Source organism: Chaetodon auriga, chromosome 7 (assembly GCF_051107435.1).
Source record: "Chaetodon auriga isolate fChaAug3 chromosome 7, fChaAug3.hap1, whole genome shotgun sequence".
NCBI lineage: Eukaryota > Metazoa > Chordata > Actinopteri > Chaetodontiformes > Chaetodontidae > Chaetodon > Chaetodon auriga.
In genome coordinates this window covers 28,215,207-28,232,920 of record NC_135080.1, presented here as the reverse complement: position 1 = coordinate 28,232,920, position 17,714 = coordinate 28,215,207, and the positions used below count along the sequence as shown (strand labels likewise).

General features: G+C 39.1%; 1 protein-coding gene across 2 annotated transcripts in view; it reads right to left on the bottom strand.

The window, feature by feature from the left end:
- nlrx1 (NLR family member X1) overlaps positions 1-17,714 on the bottom strand; it is a 35,838-nt gene that overhangs the window by 15,968 nt on the left and 2,156 nt on the right. The window contains exons 2-7 of one of the 2 annotated variants that reach the window (XM_076734603.1): positions 14,181-14,234; positions 7,010-7,113; positions 5,159-5,549; positions 2,718-2,949; positions 686-1,853; positions 152-335 (exon numbers count right to left, since the gene is read on the bottom strand). In XM_076734603.1, the coding sequence (XP_076590718.1) occupies positions 152-335; positions 686-1,853; positions 2,718-2,949; positions 5,159-5,549; positions 7,010-7,113; positions 14,181-14,197 (2,096 nt within the window). In that variant the 5' untranslated portion in view covers positions 14,198-14,234. Of the gene's footprint in view, positions 1-151; positions 336-685; positions 1,854-2,717; positions 2,950-5,158; positions 5,553-7,009; positions 7,114-14,180; positions 14,235-17,714 lie in introns of both variants that reach the window. The other variant, XM_076734602.1, reaches the window with a different exon arrangement.

The window sequence follows — 17,714 nt, the reverse complement described above, 5'->3', positions numbered from 1 at the left end:
TTGCAGTTGTCTTCAGGTACTGTCTATTTACGCAGCAACAAGGGAGCATCCCTTGAGAGAGAGAGGGAGAGAGAGAGAGAGAAAAGAAAGAAGAAGAAGCAAAACCCTACATATTGCACAGGTGCCAGTAAAAGCACAATCCATAGTTTACCTTGCAGGGGTGCATGAGAGCACATAATTCAGTATGAAGCATTTGAGTGGTGTCATCCGAATGTTGGTGAGACGGATGGTTCTGATTGAGGCCAGAACCTCTGCAGTCAGTCTGGGGTTCTGAAACTCATACAAGAGGACCAGCAGATCCATCAGCTCCTCTGGTGGTTGTGGCTTGCTGATCTCTAGCAATAAATAAAGATAATTATCTCATTATCCACACAACTTTCAGTTTAATTTAGACAATTAAAATGAATGCACCATATTGCTCCATTTTTGGCTCAGAGAGGGCTCAAACAAAGCTATTACGCCAGGCACACAATCTAGTGGTACAATTCCTCCTATATGCACATTTTAAATTTGGTTTGTCCTAGTTACGAGCAAAAAAGGGCTTTCTTATACAATCATAAAGTAACAACTAACTCATGGGCACTGTTTGGTGAACTCATCCCACAAATATTCAACTTCTATTCAACTTCAAACATGAAAACAGTTCATATTGTATAAGCAAAACTGAAAAGAACATATATGTTACCTCTGACAAGGTACTTCCTCAGGGCATGTGTGATCTGGGCCACAGTGGTGCTCTGAATGCTGCAGCCAAGTTGCTGGAGAAGGACACGGTTACCATAATGCAACAGTCCCCCCATGAAGATAGGGTATAGCTCAAAAGGCTGGCCTTCACTGTACTGCTGTGGTTGTGGGCCATGGACTCCCAGGAGGCTTTGCTCCACCTGATCCAGGATGTCCTCGTTGTAGCTATCCTCAGTGCGGAACATCTCAGTTGCCATGGTTCTGGCAATGCCGCCTTTGTTGCGACTGTTGATTTTCTCATAAAGCTTTGGAAAAAGCTTGAGAAGGTTAAATACAGCAAAAATACGGAAGGGGATGAATTTAGAAAGGATGTTGACGAGGGCATTAACATCCTCACTTGCCTGACCGATGGCGACAGACACCTGCCTGCTCAACTTCTCCAGAGCTGATTTATTCTCTCCTAGAACCACGTAGAGAGCTGCTAAGTACTCCTGCATAGCTGGGACAGCAAACACATACCGCCTCTCATCATTCTTGCTGGGATCTTCTGGTAAATGCTTACTGCTTTCTACGCATGGAGCCAAAAAGAAGTCCAGCACGTCAGTTCGGAACATGGCCAGCTGTCGGAGTTCCTCATCTGTCTTGGTCTTCCCTCCTATCCACTGCTCCAGCTCCTTTTCTGAGAATGACGTACGTTTGTATGTCACACCATCAAACGCAAGTTTACCAACTGTACGGACTACATACAACATCAGAGAACTATGGTGTTCCTGAATGGGCACATTTGTCCCTGTCCCTGTGCCCAGAACCTCACCCCCAAAGTTAAGCCTGAGGAAACTGGTGTGTATGCCAGTCAGTGTGCGAATGGGTGCTTTGGCATCTGTGAAATGAAGGAAGTGCAAGGTAGCACATGTGAGCCAGCAGTATGAGGGGAGGAAACAGGCTGCAGCCAGCTGGCTTTCTCTCTGGAGGTTGAGATAGAGCAGCTCTATAAGAGCCTGGGCCTCATGATGACGTGCAGTATCCCCACTCTGCTGCAGTAGGCGGCTAGTAAAGTACGCCCGCTGGCGTTCTGGGTCATTGAAGCCACAAATCTGTGCATAACGACTCACATACTTCTGAGGGATACGGTCCAGGGCAGACAGTCTGGTGGTAACCAAGATGCTGGCCTGGGAAACACACATTAGCCAACTTACATCACGTCCAATCACAAATACTGGAAGAAATACATTTAAAAATAGATGAAAAAAAGATGATTTTGATTCCATGATACTTTTTAGATTAGATTAGATTAAACTTTATTGTCATCGTCAGAGTGCGAAACAGAGACAACAAAATGCAGTTGCAGCTTTTGCAAACTTCTTGACTTTGTTACGCCTCAGTTGCTTTCCTTGATTCTGCTTGGGCAGGAACACAGAACCTGAGAACATTATGGCCAGTCACTAAAACAAGCCAAGTAACAAAAATTCTGCTGTCACTCACAAATTAATTCCTTTGTTAAGCCAGTGTCAATGAAACTCAGCATTTTCTGCAGGTATTATATGTTAAAAGCCTAAAAGGGGCCAATAATTTTGATCAAGCTGTTGGAGGCCCTAGATACCTGATCAGATAAGTAACCTTGTCTGCTTAAAATAAAGGCTTGAAGCTGACGAAAATGCAGGCTCAAACCATTATTATGTAATTTATGGTATTTAGGACAAAATACGTCACTCAGTAAAAGTTTCCAGGACAGTAACATTAGTCACATTCTCAGTTTAAGAAAGGGAATCTGGTCCTCTGTCCTCGTCAATCCATGAAAAATATTTTTGTTTCTTCAGATTACCAAGCTAACAGCTAACGTCACTCAGTCTTTCAGCAAGAATGATATTGTACTTCTGCTCTGTAAGTAACCATTCACATTGTCAGCAACAGTCATGACAGCATTTTGCACTTTAGCATAAGAAATACTCACTAGATAACAGGCAGTCTAAAATAGAGTTTAGACAAGATGAACAGAAATAAAAACAGTGCACTGATGGTGGACTGTCTCTTACCTCAGGCAGGAGGTATTTCCTCAGTAGGTTCACCATCACCACACCTGGAGGCAGTGCCTCATTTGGATCACTACAAAGCTCTGTGGCTCCAATCCGGAAGTCCAGTTTCATCTTCTCCATCCCATTGAAGAGGAAGAGCACATCCTTGGCTTGGTTTCCCTCCCCACTCAGAAGGGGGTGTTTTCTCAGGTGGAGGTACTTTCTGGTCACAAGGTCCCTTAAGGATGCCACCCTATGTGGGAGGGCGTTTGTCACATGGTGCACTTCATTAACAGCAGTCATTGTATAACTGACCATATCCATGTTCAGTTAATGGAATTGCCGTTGCACAATCACACTGGGATTTGATCATTACAAATCCTATTCATGTTCTGAGTATTACGCATTAACCACCCGAGCAAAACATGTTTTAAATTCTGACAAAATTCTACATAAATATTGTCTAAATTAAAGATCTGGGGCGGTGTGCAATCTATACTACCACTGTGGGCTGCCAAAGTCCTAACTCTTAAAATAATTCCCAGTACATGTAAGTAAATCAAATACAATTTAGGTAAGATATGAATAAATTAGCATGAAGAAAAAAATACCCTTCCATGTAATCCCATACTACTTTGTATTCTGCCACACTAACAGAAACTACAGTTTACTGTACAATATCGATGAAGAGAACATCAATGTGGGTCTATCGGTGCTAGATGGTTGTGACAAGATTTGGATCACTCTTCTTCACTTCTAGCATTATAAAGAAGTCAAGACACATTCACCATAATTACAAAGACAAAGTTTAAACGTAGTTTTGGAATCTTTATACTAAAATCTTCTTTCATACCAGAGATGTTTGTATAACACAGGTCTACTTAATCAACCCAAGTTGGGCCCATTAGACAACTATCACCCTGCTTCTCATAGTTAGGGGAGACTCCAATCTGCAGTCTAGTTGATACACTTCACTAATAAACCACAGAATGTGTACCAAATACAATGACCTCAAGTTTACTTTTTTCACAGAGAGAACTGATCTTTTCTAGACTTCCTCTGACCAGGCTGTTTACATGACCTCTGGGTCACAAAATAGGCCCTGCCAGAACTCAGAGACACAAATGGAAAGATAAGTATCAAGTGGCCAATTTACAATACAATTAATCATTTGGCAGAGGCCTTCATCCAGAAGCGACGTACATATGAATTCACACACCAATGGCACTGATTCGGGAACAGTTTTTGGCGTTCAGTATCTTGCCCAAGCAATTCGGCATGTGGATTGCTGAGACCAGGGACCGAACTACAGACCTCCTAATTGGTGATGCCTGAGCCATAGCCGCCCCGCGGATAGGCCTCGCACCGAATCTGATAAATGCTAATACATTCCTGAAAGTGGCCTAGAAGTCCACAGCACATAGCATTGTGAACTCAGGAAACAAAGAAAAGATAAGCTGAATTAGTAATGCAGAATTGAAATATACATGAATTGTTAAGCTATGTGTCATTTAGTGGTATTAATCCATTGACCGATTAATTGGGTCCATATCTGGCATTTTGAGATGATTTGCAGCTGGTGCTTGGGTTGCCTGTGCTCAACGAGGTTGATTAAGCAAAAATGTCTGCAGACACATCAGAGACAATGCACATTTTTTATTTTCAAATATTTTTCTGTGACCAAATGAATTATACCTAAGTGTTAAATGAATTCAATGAATTCAATGAATTCAATGGGACCAAAAAACAAAGAGATGCTGCCAGGTGCTACTTGTGAGTTTATGTGAGTTTATTTTTGTTCTCTCTCAGAAACAAGAGGAAGCTACTGTCTGCTGTGCCCTAAAACTTTTTTTTTCTTTTTTCCTTTTAAGTTTAGTCTCTGGATTACCAGTGGACATTTAGTTGATGCAGACAATAACATCAGTGTTAAACAAATGTTCATTTAAGTTCAGCAGCTGTATTTCATTTGCTATTATTATCATTGTATTTTATCAGATTCCCCCAAAAACGACATGATACGCATTACACATCATTCATTGGCTGCACTACTCTCTAAATATCAAAATCCTGCACTGAAAAAACGATATATATGCCAATAGTGTCATTAAACAGATAAAAAGAATATGGAGTTTTGAGTCAACATGCTGATTTGCAGGGACAATGAACCTTGAACCAACAGATGTCTACTAATCCAAAAACAGAGATGGGGTGTCTGGAGTCTCTGAATACGCAATGACTTGAAAATGCTAATATGTATACATTGTGCATATTCTGTTGCAATAACAGAAAATGCTAGTTGAAATTCCAACTCTGCCTGACACAGACAAGGGAATCTTTGTTGAAAATGACAGATAATGTTTTAACTGCTCAGATTCTGGTGGGAAATAGCTGATAAAACATGATTTTAATTTCAACTTATCACATATATATGACACAATACAATTGTGAAAAAGATATCTTACTTTGACAGTTGGCTAAGATCCTCACAAGAGAAAGGAACCAGGAGCTTGAAGTGGGTCAGGGTGGTCCCAGCGCACCAATCCAGCACCAGCTTTCGGACTACTGTACTTTTCCCTGTTCCCACAGCCCCGTACAGCAGCACATTGAGCCCCCGACCCACACTCCAGGCATCAGAGGGCTCAAACAGCTGTTCCACAGTCACAGTGGGGCTGGAAGGGGTCTGCATCTGGAGAGGAGAGCTGAACAGTCCTGCACTCTCCTCAGCCTTTCTTTCCAGGATTAGTGGGGCCACATGCATGGTCTCTGGGCTGAAGTAACCACCAAACTGTTTCTCCTCCTGAGGAAGGTGGCTGAACCACAGGAAGAGCTTCCTTTTGTGGATCTCTATAGGTTCTACTTTAAGAGAGAAAAAGGGGGAGGGGGGTTAAACTTTGAGTGCATGTATCCAACTTTCCTACTTACAAATTTATGTATTATCTGACGTGTTTAAAGAGATGAAACACATATTATCTAAAAGGGCTGTCACGATTATCCTTAAATTTTTTTGGTCACGATTCAACTTGATAAATCAATGAACATTTCCTTTTCATAACTGACAGCAATGTCATTGTTAAGAGTATCGACTTTCTTTCTTTCTTTCTTTCTGGAATTTCCCCTTGTGGGACTAATAAAGGAATACTGAATTGAACTGATTTGTAAAGATCAACAGATCATTGGTTTCATGCCCTGACAACTGTCATTTACATTTTCAAATTCTTTAAAAAGACAACAAGGTATCAAGCATGATATAACTATTTTTTGGGAGGAAAATACCACACTAAGGCCATATGGTCAGATTTAACAAATTAATTTAAAATGTAATAACAATAACTTATTTCAAACAAGCCATTGTAAACAAAAACAAAAAGAAGACCCACTAGATGGCAGAAGAGTAGTTGACAACAGCTTGCAGCACAGCAGCGTGTCTGGGTGAGTGTGTGTGTAGTACCATATATGTGTAGCATAGCCAACTAGTGGTGGTTTCTTGTTGACATAACACAAAATGCTGCCACAAATGTGACTTCAGGGACACAGAAAGATTTTACACTTGTGTTTCTCCGTCATCTCGGACTCTGGCAGTGGCTATGGTGCGAAGTTAAAAAGTGCAGCTGCAGGCTACCGGTTACCTATGCCACTTAAGGAGGTTACTCGTACTTAATGAAGAGCAATGCTCGTCAAAGTCATGCTTTTTGTAAAATCTTCCATACGGATTTTGGTGTATCACAAGGAGGGAAAGACAACATGAGCCAGCATGACAAATCTGCCAAACATGAGCGTGCCTAAGAGGCCCAAAAACATGCACCACCAATGACCATTTTTACGATGTCTCCCATTCATTTTCATAATCACCTCCTCCACATTTCTTGTTATGCATTTCTTCAAAAACAAAAACACAACATAAAAAAAAAAAAAAAAAAAAAAAAAACATTTGGAAAGGTTATTTAGGTTATTTTCGGAATATTATAAATGCTTCCTTCCTTTTTTGGTGCATTGCAATGTTTCCTTGTGCATTTCTGCCACCAGTGCACAAAAAGCATTGGTGGTGGCAATGGGGCCACCACTGGTGGCAGGAATGTGTGTCATACAGCCCATATGTTTGCACACATGCATGTGCATCCTCTTGTATGTGCACAATGCAACCAAAACAGGTCACTGTCCAACTTTTGACTGATTACTAAAACTCCAGTGAATTAAATTGTAATGAAATATAAAATCAATCAAATCAGCATTCTGTATTGTCCCACTAAAGAATACTTTTGTCTGTGTTATCATGATTGTCTAATAGCAATAAACCTTCAAACTGAGTTGTGCACCTGGCTCTGCAGTGGTGGAGCAGAAGGTGCTGCAGTGAAAGCCAGTGACTGGGTAGAGAGTAACCTCCACTGTCCTCTTCAACCGCCATACTCCGAGCAGCTGTCTGGAAAAAACAAAACATACAGGTTGGTTCAGTTCAGTTGGTTCACAATCTTTATATAATGAAAAACCAGAGACAAGCTGGAAAGGTTACTTCAATCCTACAAGTCACTTTCCTCACAATGTGGTTTATTCAAACTGATCTTAGATCTGCCTTATGTGGCAGTTTAGAACTGCTGTACAGGTAAAACAGCTGCTATTAGGCTGTTTGCACGTTGTAGCAGGTACACTGACATACCTCCAAGGCACTGACATTTATGCAAGTATCCACAATTGCACCCAGTGACTCAACTAAGACTAATGCTGTACTAACAAATTCCTGACAGGTTACTGAGAATTTATTTGTATGGAAATGTAAGGAATAAAGCTGGAATATATGAATTTTTTGTAACTTGTTTAGTGAAGGCTGTTCTTTGCTAACTATTACTACAACAGTGACAACAGTTGTTTTGTGATATGAAACACTGCTGGGGTCACAAACACTGGTTTAATGACAATTGTGGAAGCCAAAGAAATCTCAAGATGCTGCACTAAGGCAGGCAATAAAAACTAGAAGATACAGACATGCTCATTTATTAAGGCTCAAGGAACAACATTATCTGAGAGATAAGATTAACAAAATCTCATTTCTATCTATTGAATGAAGCAAAAGTCAACCATAAATTGATCTGAAAAAACATCAATAATTTCACAAGGAGATATCCAAAATTGTTTAGGAGATCTAAAACTCAAAGTATAGTGAGCGTTAAATGAAGATTTTTGCTTGAATCTGTCAGAGTTTGGAAAAAAGTTACAAAATGATATCGGATATTGTTCCTATAGATGGTAAAGGCCAGGCCAAGTAAATAAAACCATCAGCTCAAATCAAAAGTGCCAAAAGTAGAGATGCTTTTCAATTTCAACACGTTTGATTAATCACACAGATATTATTACTTTTCCCCTTTCTTAGTTGACTTGTCTTCTAAACACAGCTCTTTCCCTGATGACTGGAAATGTACCATTGTCACAACTGTTTTCAGATCTGGAGACCACCTTGAAGCCAGTACCTATAGACCAATGAGTGTGTTACCAATGTTGCAGAGAAAATATGACATTAGACAACTGAACATAAGCAATTTTGGTCTACATCTTTTACAGTACAGAATCATTCCACCGACACTGCTACCTTACACTTAATAGATTAATTAAATCATGACTGGATAAAGGAGGAGTTGTTGGTGATGTATTTTTAGATCTGCTTAAGGCATTACAGCATTACAACACAGTACATGTATTACAGTTAATCATGATGTTGTAATATCGAGACTCTGGAAATGTAACTTGTCATCTAGAGCACTGGCATGGAGGTCTTCATATTCATCAAACAGGATACAATGTATTGAAATTTGGGACGCACTGTCCAGTAACATGAAGTATGTAATGGGCAGACCTGTCGACCCCTTCTGTTTTCCAGGGATTCTCCTGCATTTTAACCTTCTGTCCCGTTGTCGTCCCGTTTAAAGATTTTCATGTAAGTCTCATGTATTTTTAACCTTTCTAAACAAAAAAAAAGAAAGTTGGGAGAGAACAAGATGGAAAATATGCTATAATGGTGGAAGAAGAGAAAAAAAGAAATAAAGTACGTGCCAAAAAGTCTTGAGGTTGTATCTCACCAAATAGGAGGAGACTTATCTGTACTTACTGAAGAACAACGTTGGTCCAAGCTGTGCTGTTTGTAAAATACGCCACAGAGATTTTAGAGTATCACGCAGTGGGAAAGGTGAAGAATCTGCCAAGCAAAAGCGTGTCCAAGAGAAGCAGAAACATGCTCCACCAAAGACTGTATTTATACTATCTCTCCTATCCATTTTCATTATCACCCTCTCCAACCAATTGTCTCACTTGCCAGTAATCTCTCTCAAATACACAAATGAAGCAATATGTGTCAGTGACGTGTATTTGTCCTTCAAGCAACACACAAACTAATTGTTGAATTTATATACCCTTTCGCATTTTCATTTATATCATGCCGGGATGTTCAGAGCATTTCACTTTCAACCAGCTATCTGATTCTAAACACCTAACTTGAGACACTTAATGTAGGAACTAATTATCCTAATCCTTGTTGATCTGGCTTTTTAAAGCAAACCGTTGCCTTGTGGTGATTTTAGGATTCACTGCGTGTGCCCTTGTCTAAATGTAAGGCGGATGTGGCAGTGGTAAGGGTAGTTGGACGACCAGTGCAGGACACAAAAATTCCCCTTAATTTGAAATCCCACTGTTGACAGGTGTGGCGTATGAGTGTTCCACATTTAGCCTCAACAGTGTCATGATGTACAACTGCAAACGTATGCAGATGATGCCACTGGAAAGGATCACACCTTGGCTTGATGAATCATGTCTGTGACTAAATGTAAACAAGAATTTTTTCTTTTTCTAAAACCACGTTACAACCTCCCAATGCAGATATTCTCATCAAAGATGAAAGGATTGACATAATCAATGACAATGACATATATACAGGCAGGCGCACGCGCACACACACACACACACAGAGAAAAGATAAGACTTTATTGAAAAACAACTATGTATGTGTACATTTGTACAGATTATAAAAAACAGTAAATGCCATAAAAATCCAACTGCCATAAAAAAATCATTATTGCCAATATTCTTATGAGAAAACTACTTATGACATATGTTGTATTGCACTTGAACAGGATAACCTAAGATATTAGCATGTGATGACAAATATTGAACAGTGCTACACTTAACTCTACACTCACTGATTTGGAAATTTTTGTACGTATTTTTGTATTGCTTCTCTTCTGTGTTCGTTCGCGTATAACTTTGAATGTTGTTTCTACTCTACTGTTTGACAGTTTTTTTTTTTGCTCTGGCCTGCAAAGGAACTAAAGATGCGAATTAGTTTGACGTTATCATCTGGTATGGTGCATCAAATAGTGACGTGTATATTTGAGCTGTACACTGTCCCCATTCAATAAATAAATAAAATAAATAATTTGTTGGAGTGGTGTGAGTATCTGGTGAATACAAGTCCAATATTCACTCCCTTTTGGCTGTGTTTTTCGCCTCTACCAACTCCTGAGGGAAATATCGCGAGACTCAGTTGCTAGGTGATCCACTATATTCAATTCAATTCAATTTTATTTATACAGTGCCAAATCACAACAGAAGTTGTCTCAGGACACTTTCCATATAGGGGTGGTACAGACCAAACTCTTTATGTTCACCAGCTACTCTTTTAACTCTGTGTGTCTGCTGTTTGGTGGTAAGCAAGCATTGTAAAATGTTGATAATATAAGCTGGGAACTCTTTTTTTCTTCCAAAACAAAACAACTGCAAATACAGATAACCTCAGAAAACCCTGTAACAAAAAAAAAAAAAAAAAAACATGAGAAAATTCTCCTGTCTTATGTTAACTGAGCTCTGCAAGACTGTCACCGAGTCCTTCCACCTCATGCGTTGACCGTGAACCGACAGCATTTTTAAAGTGGGTGTTTGACAGCATGTCAAGCCATGTTCTAAAGATCATAAATACATCTCTAAAACAGGGCGTCTTTCCAGATGCCTTTAAAACAGCTGTTGGTAAACCCTTACTAAAGAAACCAAACCTTGTGGTCATGTGCTCAGGTCAATATCCAACATCCCATTCATCAGTAGGATATTGGAAAAAATCCTCCTTTCAATGCAAATTAACTAAGAAATTAATTGATTAATTTCAAAAATAAGCTTCTGGGGGAATTTCAGTCAGGCTATCGAACATACCGAAGCACTGAAACTGCTCTTACTCTTACTAAAATAATCAGCAACCTGATTGAGTCAACTGACCATGACATCTCAATCAATCATCTTGAAAAGTTGGTTGGTCTTTCTCACTGTGTGTTAACCTGTTTTAAACCATTTTCAAAGGGAGAAAGTTTTATGTCAGTCTTGGAAATCATGTGTCATCTGTCAAAACATAACATCTGTTTTGGGGTTGTAAAAGGGAGCTGCCTTGGCCCATTACTATTCTCACTATGCATGCTGCCACCTGATGACATCATTAGAGAACCAAATGATGGTTCAACTATAGACTCCATTACAAACTGTCTTTTGGAAATAAATTAATGGAAGAGCAATAATTTGATGAAGTTAAATGGAGACAAAACTGAAATCATCCTTGTCAGCCCAAAGACAAGAAGAAACGAACAAAAGAAATGCTGTTTAATAATCTGGGGAAATCAACTCAATGAATTAAATCTGAGATTACAAATCTTTGTGTTATCCTAGTTTCTGATGCCAAGGACCAAGCTACATTGCTCAATCCCCTCCCATCACTATTTACCTTCAAGAACACTGTACTCGTCTGCTGCTGGTTTATGTCTGATGCTGTTACCAGCAACAGTTGATAGAAAATCAGGGATGCAGTGATTGTCAATTATTTCCCAAAGCTTTGGAACATACTACCTATAGGTATAAGGGAAGCCAGCTTGCTAAATATTTTCAAAAGAAAGCTAAACACAAACAGTGGCAAGAAAAAGTATGTGAATCTTTTGGAATTTCATTGTTTTCTGAATAAATTTGTCATAAAATGTGACCTGATCTTCATGTAAGTCAAGGGGTTTGACAAACATAATGTGTCTAAAATAATGACACAAAACAATTCTGATCTTTCATGTCTTTATTGAACACACTCATTCAACATTCAAAATAGCAATGGAAAAAGTAAGTGAACCCTCAGAATTAATAACTGCTTGACCCTCCTTTGGCAGCAATAACCTCAACCAGGCGCTTCCTGTAGCTGTTGATCAGACCTGCACAACGCTGAGGAGGAATGTTAGCCCATTCTTCCTGGCAAAACTGCTTTAGCTCTGTCATATTCTTTGGACATCTCATGTGTATGGCTCTCTTCAAGTCAATCCATAGCATCTCTATTAGGTTGAGGTCTGGGCTCTGACTTGGCTACTCCAAAAGGTGGATTTTGTCTTTCTGAAGCCATTCTGTTGTGGACTTGCTAGGGTATTTTAGGTTGTTGTCCTGTTGCATCACCCACCCTCTACACAGTTTCACAGTCTGATGTACAGACATTCTCACATTATCCTGAAGAATTGTTTGATATACTTGGGAATTCATCTCCCCCTCAATGACTGCAAGCTTGCCAGGCCCTGATGCAGCAAAGCAGGCCCAAATCACGATGCTTCCTCCACCATACTTTACGGTTGGGATGATGTTTTCATGATGATATGCCATGCCCTTTCTACGCCAGATGTAGTGCTGTGTGTTTTTTCCCAAATAGTTCAGTCTTAGTTTCATCAGTCCATAGAACATTTTGCCATTACCAGGGATGAGCAAGAACACCACTATCTGTATCTTTATCTGTTCAACCATCTAAATTTTCTGTATCCGTATCTGTACTCGGAGTGGGTGGGGCCTAATGGAAATGGGTGGGGCTTAAATTGGTACATTAATTTAAGTCTGAAATTGATATACAATAAAAATATTAATATAGGCTACTTTGTGTGTTCTGCTATATGTGTGTAAGTGTGTAAGTGGTCGGTAAGTGATTATTTTTTAATGATCTGTGTGAACTTGTGATTCATGCAAACATCCAGTGATGGCAAACAGGGAAATAATATGTCAGCCTTGTTCTCTGTATTCTTCTCAAAAGCACCGCGTTCAGTACGAGAAAAGTTTTCCAACTGACTTTATATCACCAGCCAAACTAAGAGCAAGCAGATGGTAAAAAAAAAAAAAAAAAAAACCTGACCGGTGTGGAGGCAGTGACCGACACGACACAAGCCGTCTTCAGCTCTGTCTTGTCAAATACACCAAGTACGTTACGAAACAAGTTCACCAAGTAACTTTAAATATCATACAAACCGAAATAGAGGCGAGCTGAAGAAAACCTAAGGAGTACTGAAGAGAGCTGTGAGCGTGAAGACAGTCATGTACCTAATAAGGATTTTCCTTCAGCATGAGCACGGAAATTGACGAGTTTTGCTCCCATCATGCTCATACTCGTCAAAAATGCTTTATCTGTACTGTATCTGATACTCGTCTGAAACGAGTATCCGGCTCAACCCTACTTTCTGTGTACTACTTTTAACTTTATTTTATTACTATTATTCAGTGGTTTTATTTCATAGTCCAGTTTCTGTTATTTCAGCATATTTTCTGTATGTATAGCATGGAGGGTGCTACAACTGCATTTCATTGTGCAATAACAAATGAAAACCTTGAACCTTGAAATGTGGGTGTGTCATTAAAGTCAGTTCCTTTTAATAAGCAAACCACCAAGCTGGTGGAATCTGTAACCAGCGCACTATGTAACAGCACCAACAATAATATCACACAGCCATAAAAATGACAGCAACTCCAGGACAGCAGGAGGATCAGATGCAGAGGTCTAATAATAATTCAAACACATGCTGTAGAGCAGTTGCACAGCAAACCTGCTTGGGTTTATTCAACCCATCACAGATCAAAGTGGTAACCTTTAGGCTGTGGAAGCTGGTGGTAAAAACAGAAATATATGTATGTGTTTGTTTATGCGTACATACAGCACGATGTAAAATACGGTCATTTGAGTCAAATCACAATATGCTGTCGGAACAAGACACCTCATATGTGCATGCTATACCACACACGTTATAAGGAGTGTGGTGAACAGTATGGTCCTTTGCATCTGTGTGTTCACCAAAAAACAATGTCACATGCCACTATTCTGAGACTACAACATTTGATTACTCATATCTAATTAACTCCAACTGTTGACAAAAACAGGCCTGTGAGCTGAAAAAGGCTGTTCTTGAAATAGCAGTTAAAAACAGATTTCAAAATCAGATTTATTACAGCTGCAATTGCATGAAGTGTTACCTCCTCTTTAAGAGGACTAGAGGGGACACTAAGAGGACACTAAGACTTAGTGTCCAACTATTGTGTTCAAGCATAGCTATACCATATGTCAGTCTGACTGTAAAAAAAAGTCCTAAGAGAACTGTTTAACATCTGCATCCCACATCCCAAGTAACTGAAGATCAAACATAACAGGAATTTGAGCATCAGTATCAATAACAGTTTGTCACCAACCTGTGCAGTGAGCTCATCCTTCTGTTCTGCAGCTTCTTTATGTCAGGAAATGATCTGTGAAAAACAGTTAGCATGAGACAACTTGCGCAAAAAGGAACTTAAAGGTACCCTGTGGAGTTTCTGACCACTACCACTATGGAGCAACCTATGGATGAGTTGGTTGCCATTTTGTTTATATCTCATACAGGCACATGAGAATGCTCATGTATGTGCAAGAGCATGCGGTCAAATGATGCATGTATGTGCTAAAGGTCTCACACAACTGATCAATAGTTGATGACAGTAACATACCAAAAAATATAGCAATGCACCAGCAAAAGCCTTTAATAATTCATTTATATTAGAAGTTACTTTATTTACTGTTACATCTGATTTAGAGATTTAATTTGATACTAGTAATCCATTAAGCACAGAGGTCACTTTTGGATTGTCATTGTCAGCTGATCAGTCTTTTAGTCCAACTCTGGTCAAGATATAAACCACTACTGGAAGATAACATAAAGTAAAATAATCTTTCTTTAATCCCACAGCAGGGAAATTTGCATTTCTATGTTACAATAGCAAAAAGGATAGTGCAATAGTACGAAGCATCAGCAAAAACAACAACAACAAAACATATACACTGTTGCTAATAAAGTTGGAATAAAATAATTTTTACCTCTTCATGAAGTGATTGTGACAATGTGATTTATTCTTGACAGATGAAGTGTATATCTGGTCAAAAATTTCTTAATCAACCTCTTCCAAACACATCATAATGAAAATGAAATCACAATTAGCCTTGACAAACTGTAGTCAGGCTTAAATATAATTGGGGGTATTGAAACAATAGGATTAAGGTTTTGTTTAAATTCCTCAGCCTTAGTCAGTTTAACAGGAAACACATATTGAAAAAGATTTCATGCATATGAATGTCCAATATAACTCTTTCAAATGTCACACAGTCACTAATATCGAGTATGGCCACCCCTGACACAGACCTTTAAACTGTTGTATTTCATGCTCTTATTTTAGTAGATGTGTCATGCACCAATTTCACCAGAAAAAATTCCTCGTATGTGTAAAAGCGTACTTGGCAATAAAGCTTTTTCTGATTCTGATTCTGATTCTGATTCTGACCAGGGCATTAAGACATCATGGCATACTGTCCACAAGCTTGTTGGTGTTTTCAGTGGGCAGGGCGTTCCAGTCTTCGGTCAGAGCCTGGGCTAACTCCTGTAGAGTTTGAGGAATATTGTCCCTCTCATTGATGGTTTGGCCTAAGGCATCCCAGGCATGCTCAATAGTGTTCATATCATGGGAGCAAGCGAGCCATGGCATCTGCTGCACCCCCTCTGCATCAAGATATTCTCTCACTGCAGGGTAGGGTTAGGCTGAGCCACCACCAGCTTGAGAGGTTTCCTGGATGCAGTCATTACGAAGGTTTTCGGCACGTAATCGCAGAACCTGTTGTCTTCCGTCTGTGTGGTTAAGGATATAACGGCTCTCGTCTGTAAAGATAACTTGTTACCAGTGTCCAAGCTGTAATCTTTTGTGCTCCCTAGCACAGTGAAGTCACGCAACGCTGTGTTGAACAGTTAGGCGTGGACACTTGGTCATTCCTCTTGCTCGGTAACCATGCTGAAGGAACGTTCGATTTACAGTTTGGCGGGAAACATTGATTTCATGGTGTCTTCTCTAGGGCTGAACGATTTGGGAAAATAATCTAATTGCGATTTTTTCCCCCAATATTGCGACTGCGATTTAATATGCGATTTTTTTATTTTATCCTCTTTTTTTTCCCCAAAAAAAACATAATGATTGATTTAAATCTGACCAACACAATATTAGATACATTTTGTATAAAATGTTCTTTCCCATAGGCTGGGCCAATTTGTTAGAATTAAATTAAAAGATGTATGACTTGAAATAAATGACATTCTTATTTAACTGCTCATTACAGAATACAGAAACATAAGAACAACAAATCTGTGGTGTTGCCACGGTGCATTTAAGTAATTTAAACAATGTCACTGTAAGAAAAAGGTAGTGTAAAAAGTAAAAACACAAGGCATGCACTTTTTAAACAGTGCAAAGTTTACAGTCTTATGAAAAAAATAATAAATTAAAATTATATGTATCTTACATTTCACACAACTACAACATAGAATTTGCCTCGACTACTTTGAAAATATTTTGTAGAATCAAAGTAAATAAAGTTATAAATAAAAAAACAGATAAATTCACTGTTAAATTAGACAAAAAATTGAATATTATAATATAGATCTACCTCACTTATCAAAAGAACACAACAACACACCACACAGACTAAAGTTCTCATTGCGTATGCCACTGCCATATTGATCTAACAGTTTTGTTCTCTCTCTCTCTCTCTCTCTCTCTCTCTCTCTCTCTCTCTCTCACACACACACACACACACACACACACACACACACACACACACACACACACACACACACACACACACGACATGATCAGGGTTCTAAATTAACTTTTTTGATCACCAGCCAATGTGGCTGGTGACCTTCTAAAGTTACCAGCCAATCAGAATTTCCACTAGCCAAATTTTTTCCCGGTGAAAATAAGAGAGATTATGAGTGCCACTGAATGCATTTGATCATTTTATTTACATTGTTGGCATGAAAAATGCACAGAAAGTACAACACATGAAACAAAATATACACAGACAGTGCAAACATTTAATTTATATAAACAAAAAATGCTGTCAGATTTATTATTTTCTAAAAGACATTTTTCTAGTAAGTATTTAGTATCATTACATTCCTAATAAAATGTATTTTTCCTTTCAACTTAAAGTGTTTCTGCTTTCCTTCTTTAATAAGAAATATATATAAGTAACAGCCATGACTTAAACACTTGCAAAAAATTGCATTGGTAATAAATTGAATTATGTATGTACAACTAGAAAACACAAATAGTGCAGCAGTCAGTATTGCAGACTCCTTAGGCTCTCCTGATGACTTCGGGCACTCTCATGGTCCTTTACTGCCTCGACTTTAAAATTATTAGTCCCCACCACAAAATTATTCGTCTTGTTTTTTTCTTTCGTGTACAGGCAGCAATCCTTACAAAACATGACGGCATTTTCGTGATCAAACACAAGCCATTCACGACCTGTCAGCCATTTAGCGTTAAACTTTCTTTTCTTCGTTTCGCACACTTTGTCGACATTCTCATCCCCTGCCTCCTTCCTCTTCTCGCCCCTAGACGTCTGTCCCAACCACCGCAGCATTTAGTTTAACTTTACTTTTTACTTTTAGCTAGCTCAGTCTCCTTTTTTACAGTTTATACGCCGCCATTCATTCTTCTTCTTCTTCTTTGTGTTTGCGTTTCCGTGGTTTCTCGCGCCAGTTGCACTACAGACTGTAGTGTGCCTGCGCACAGCCAATGGGTGTCTTGTACGTCATCACGTAGCATTACGACAGTGTTCATGGGAAATGTAGGACGGACTGTCAAGGGACAAATGACAAAGAACTGTTGAGCGGCTCTGACTGACATGATTGCCTAATGCAT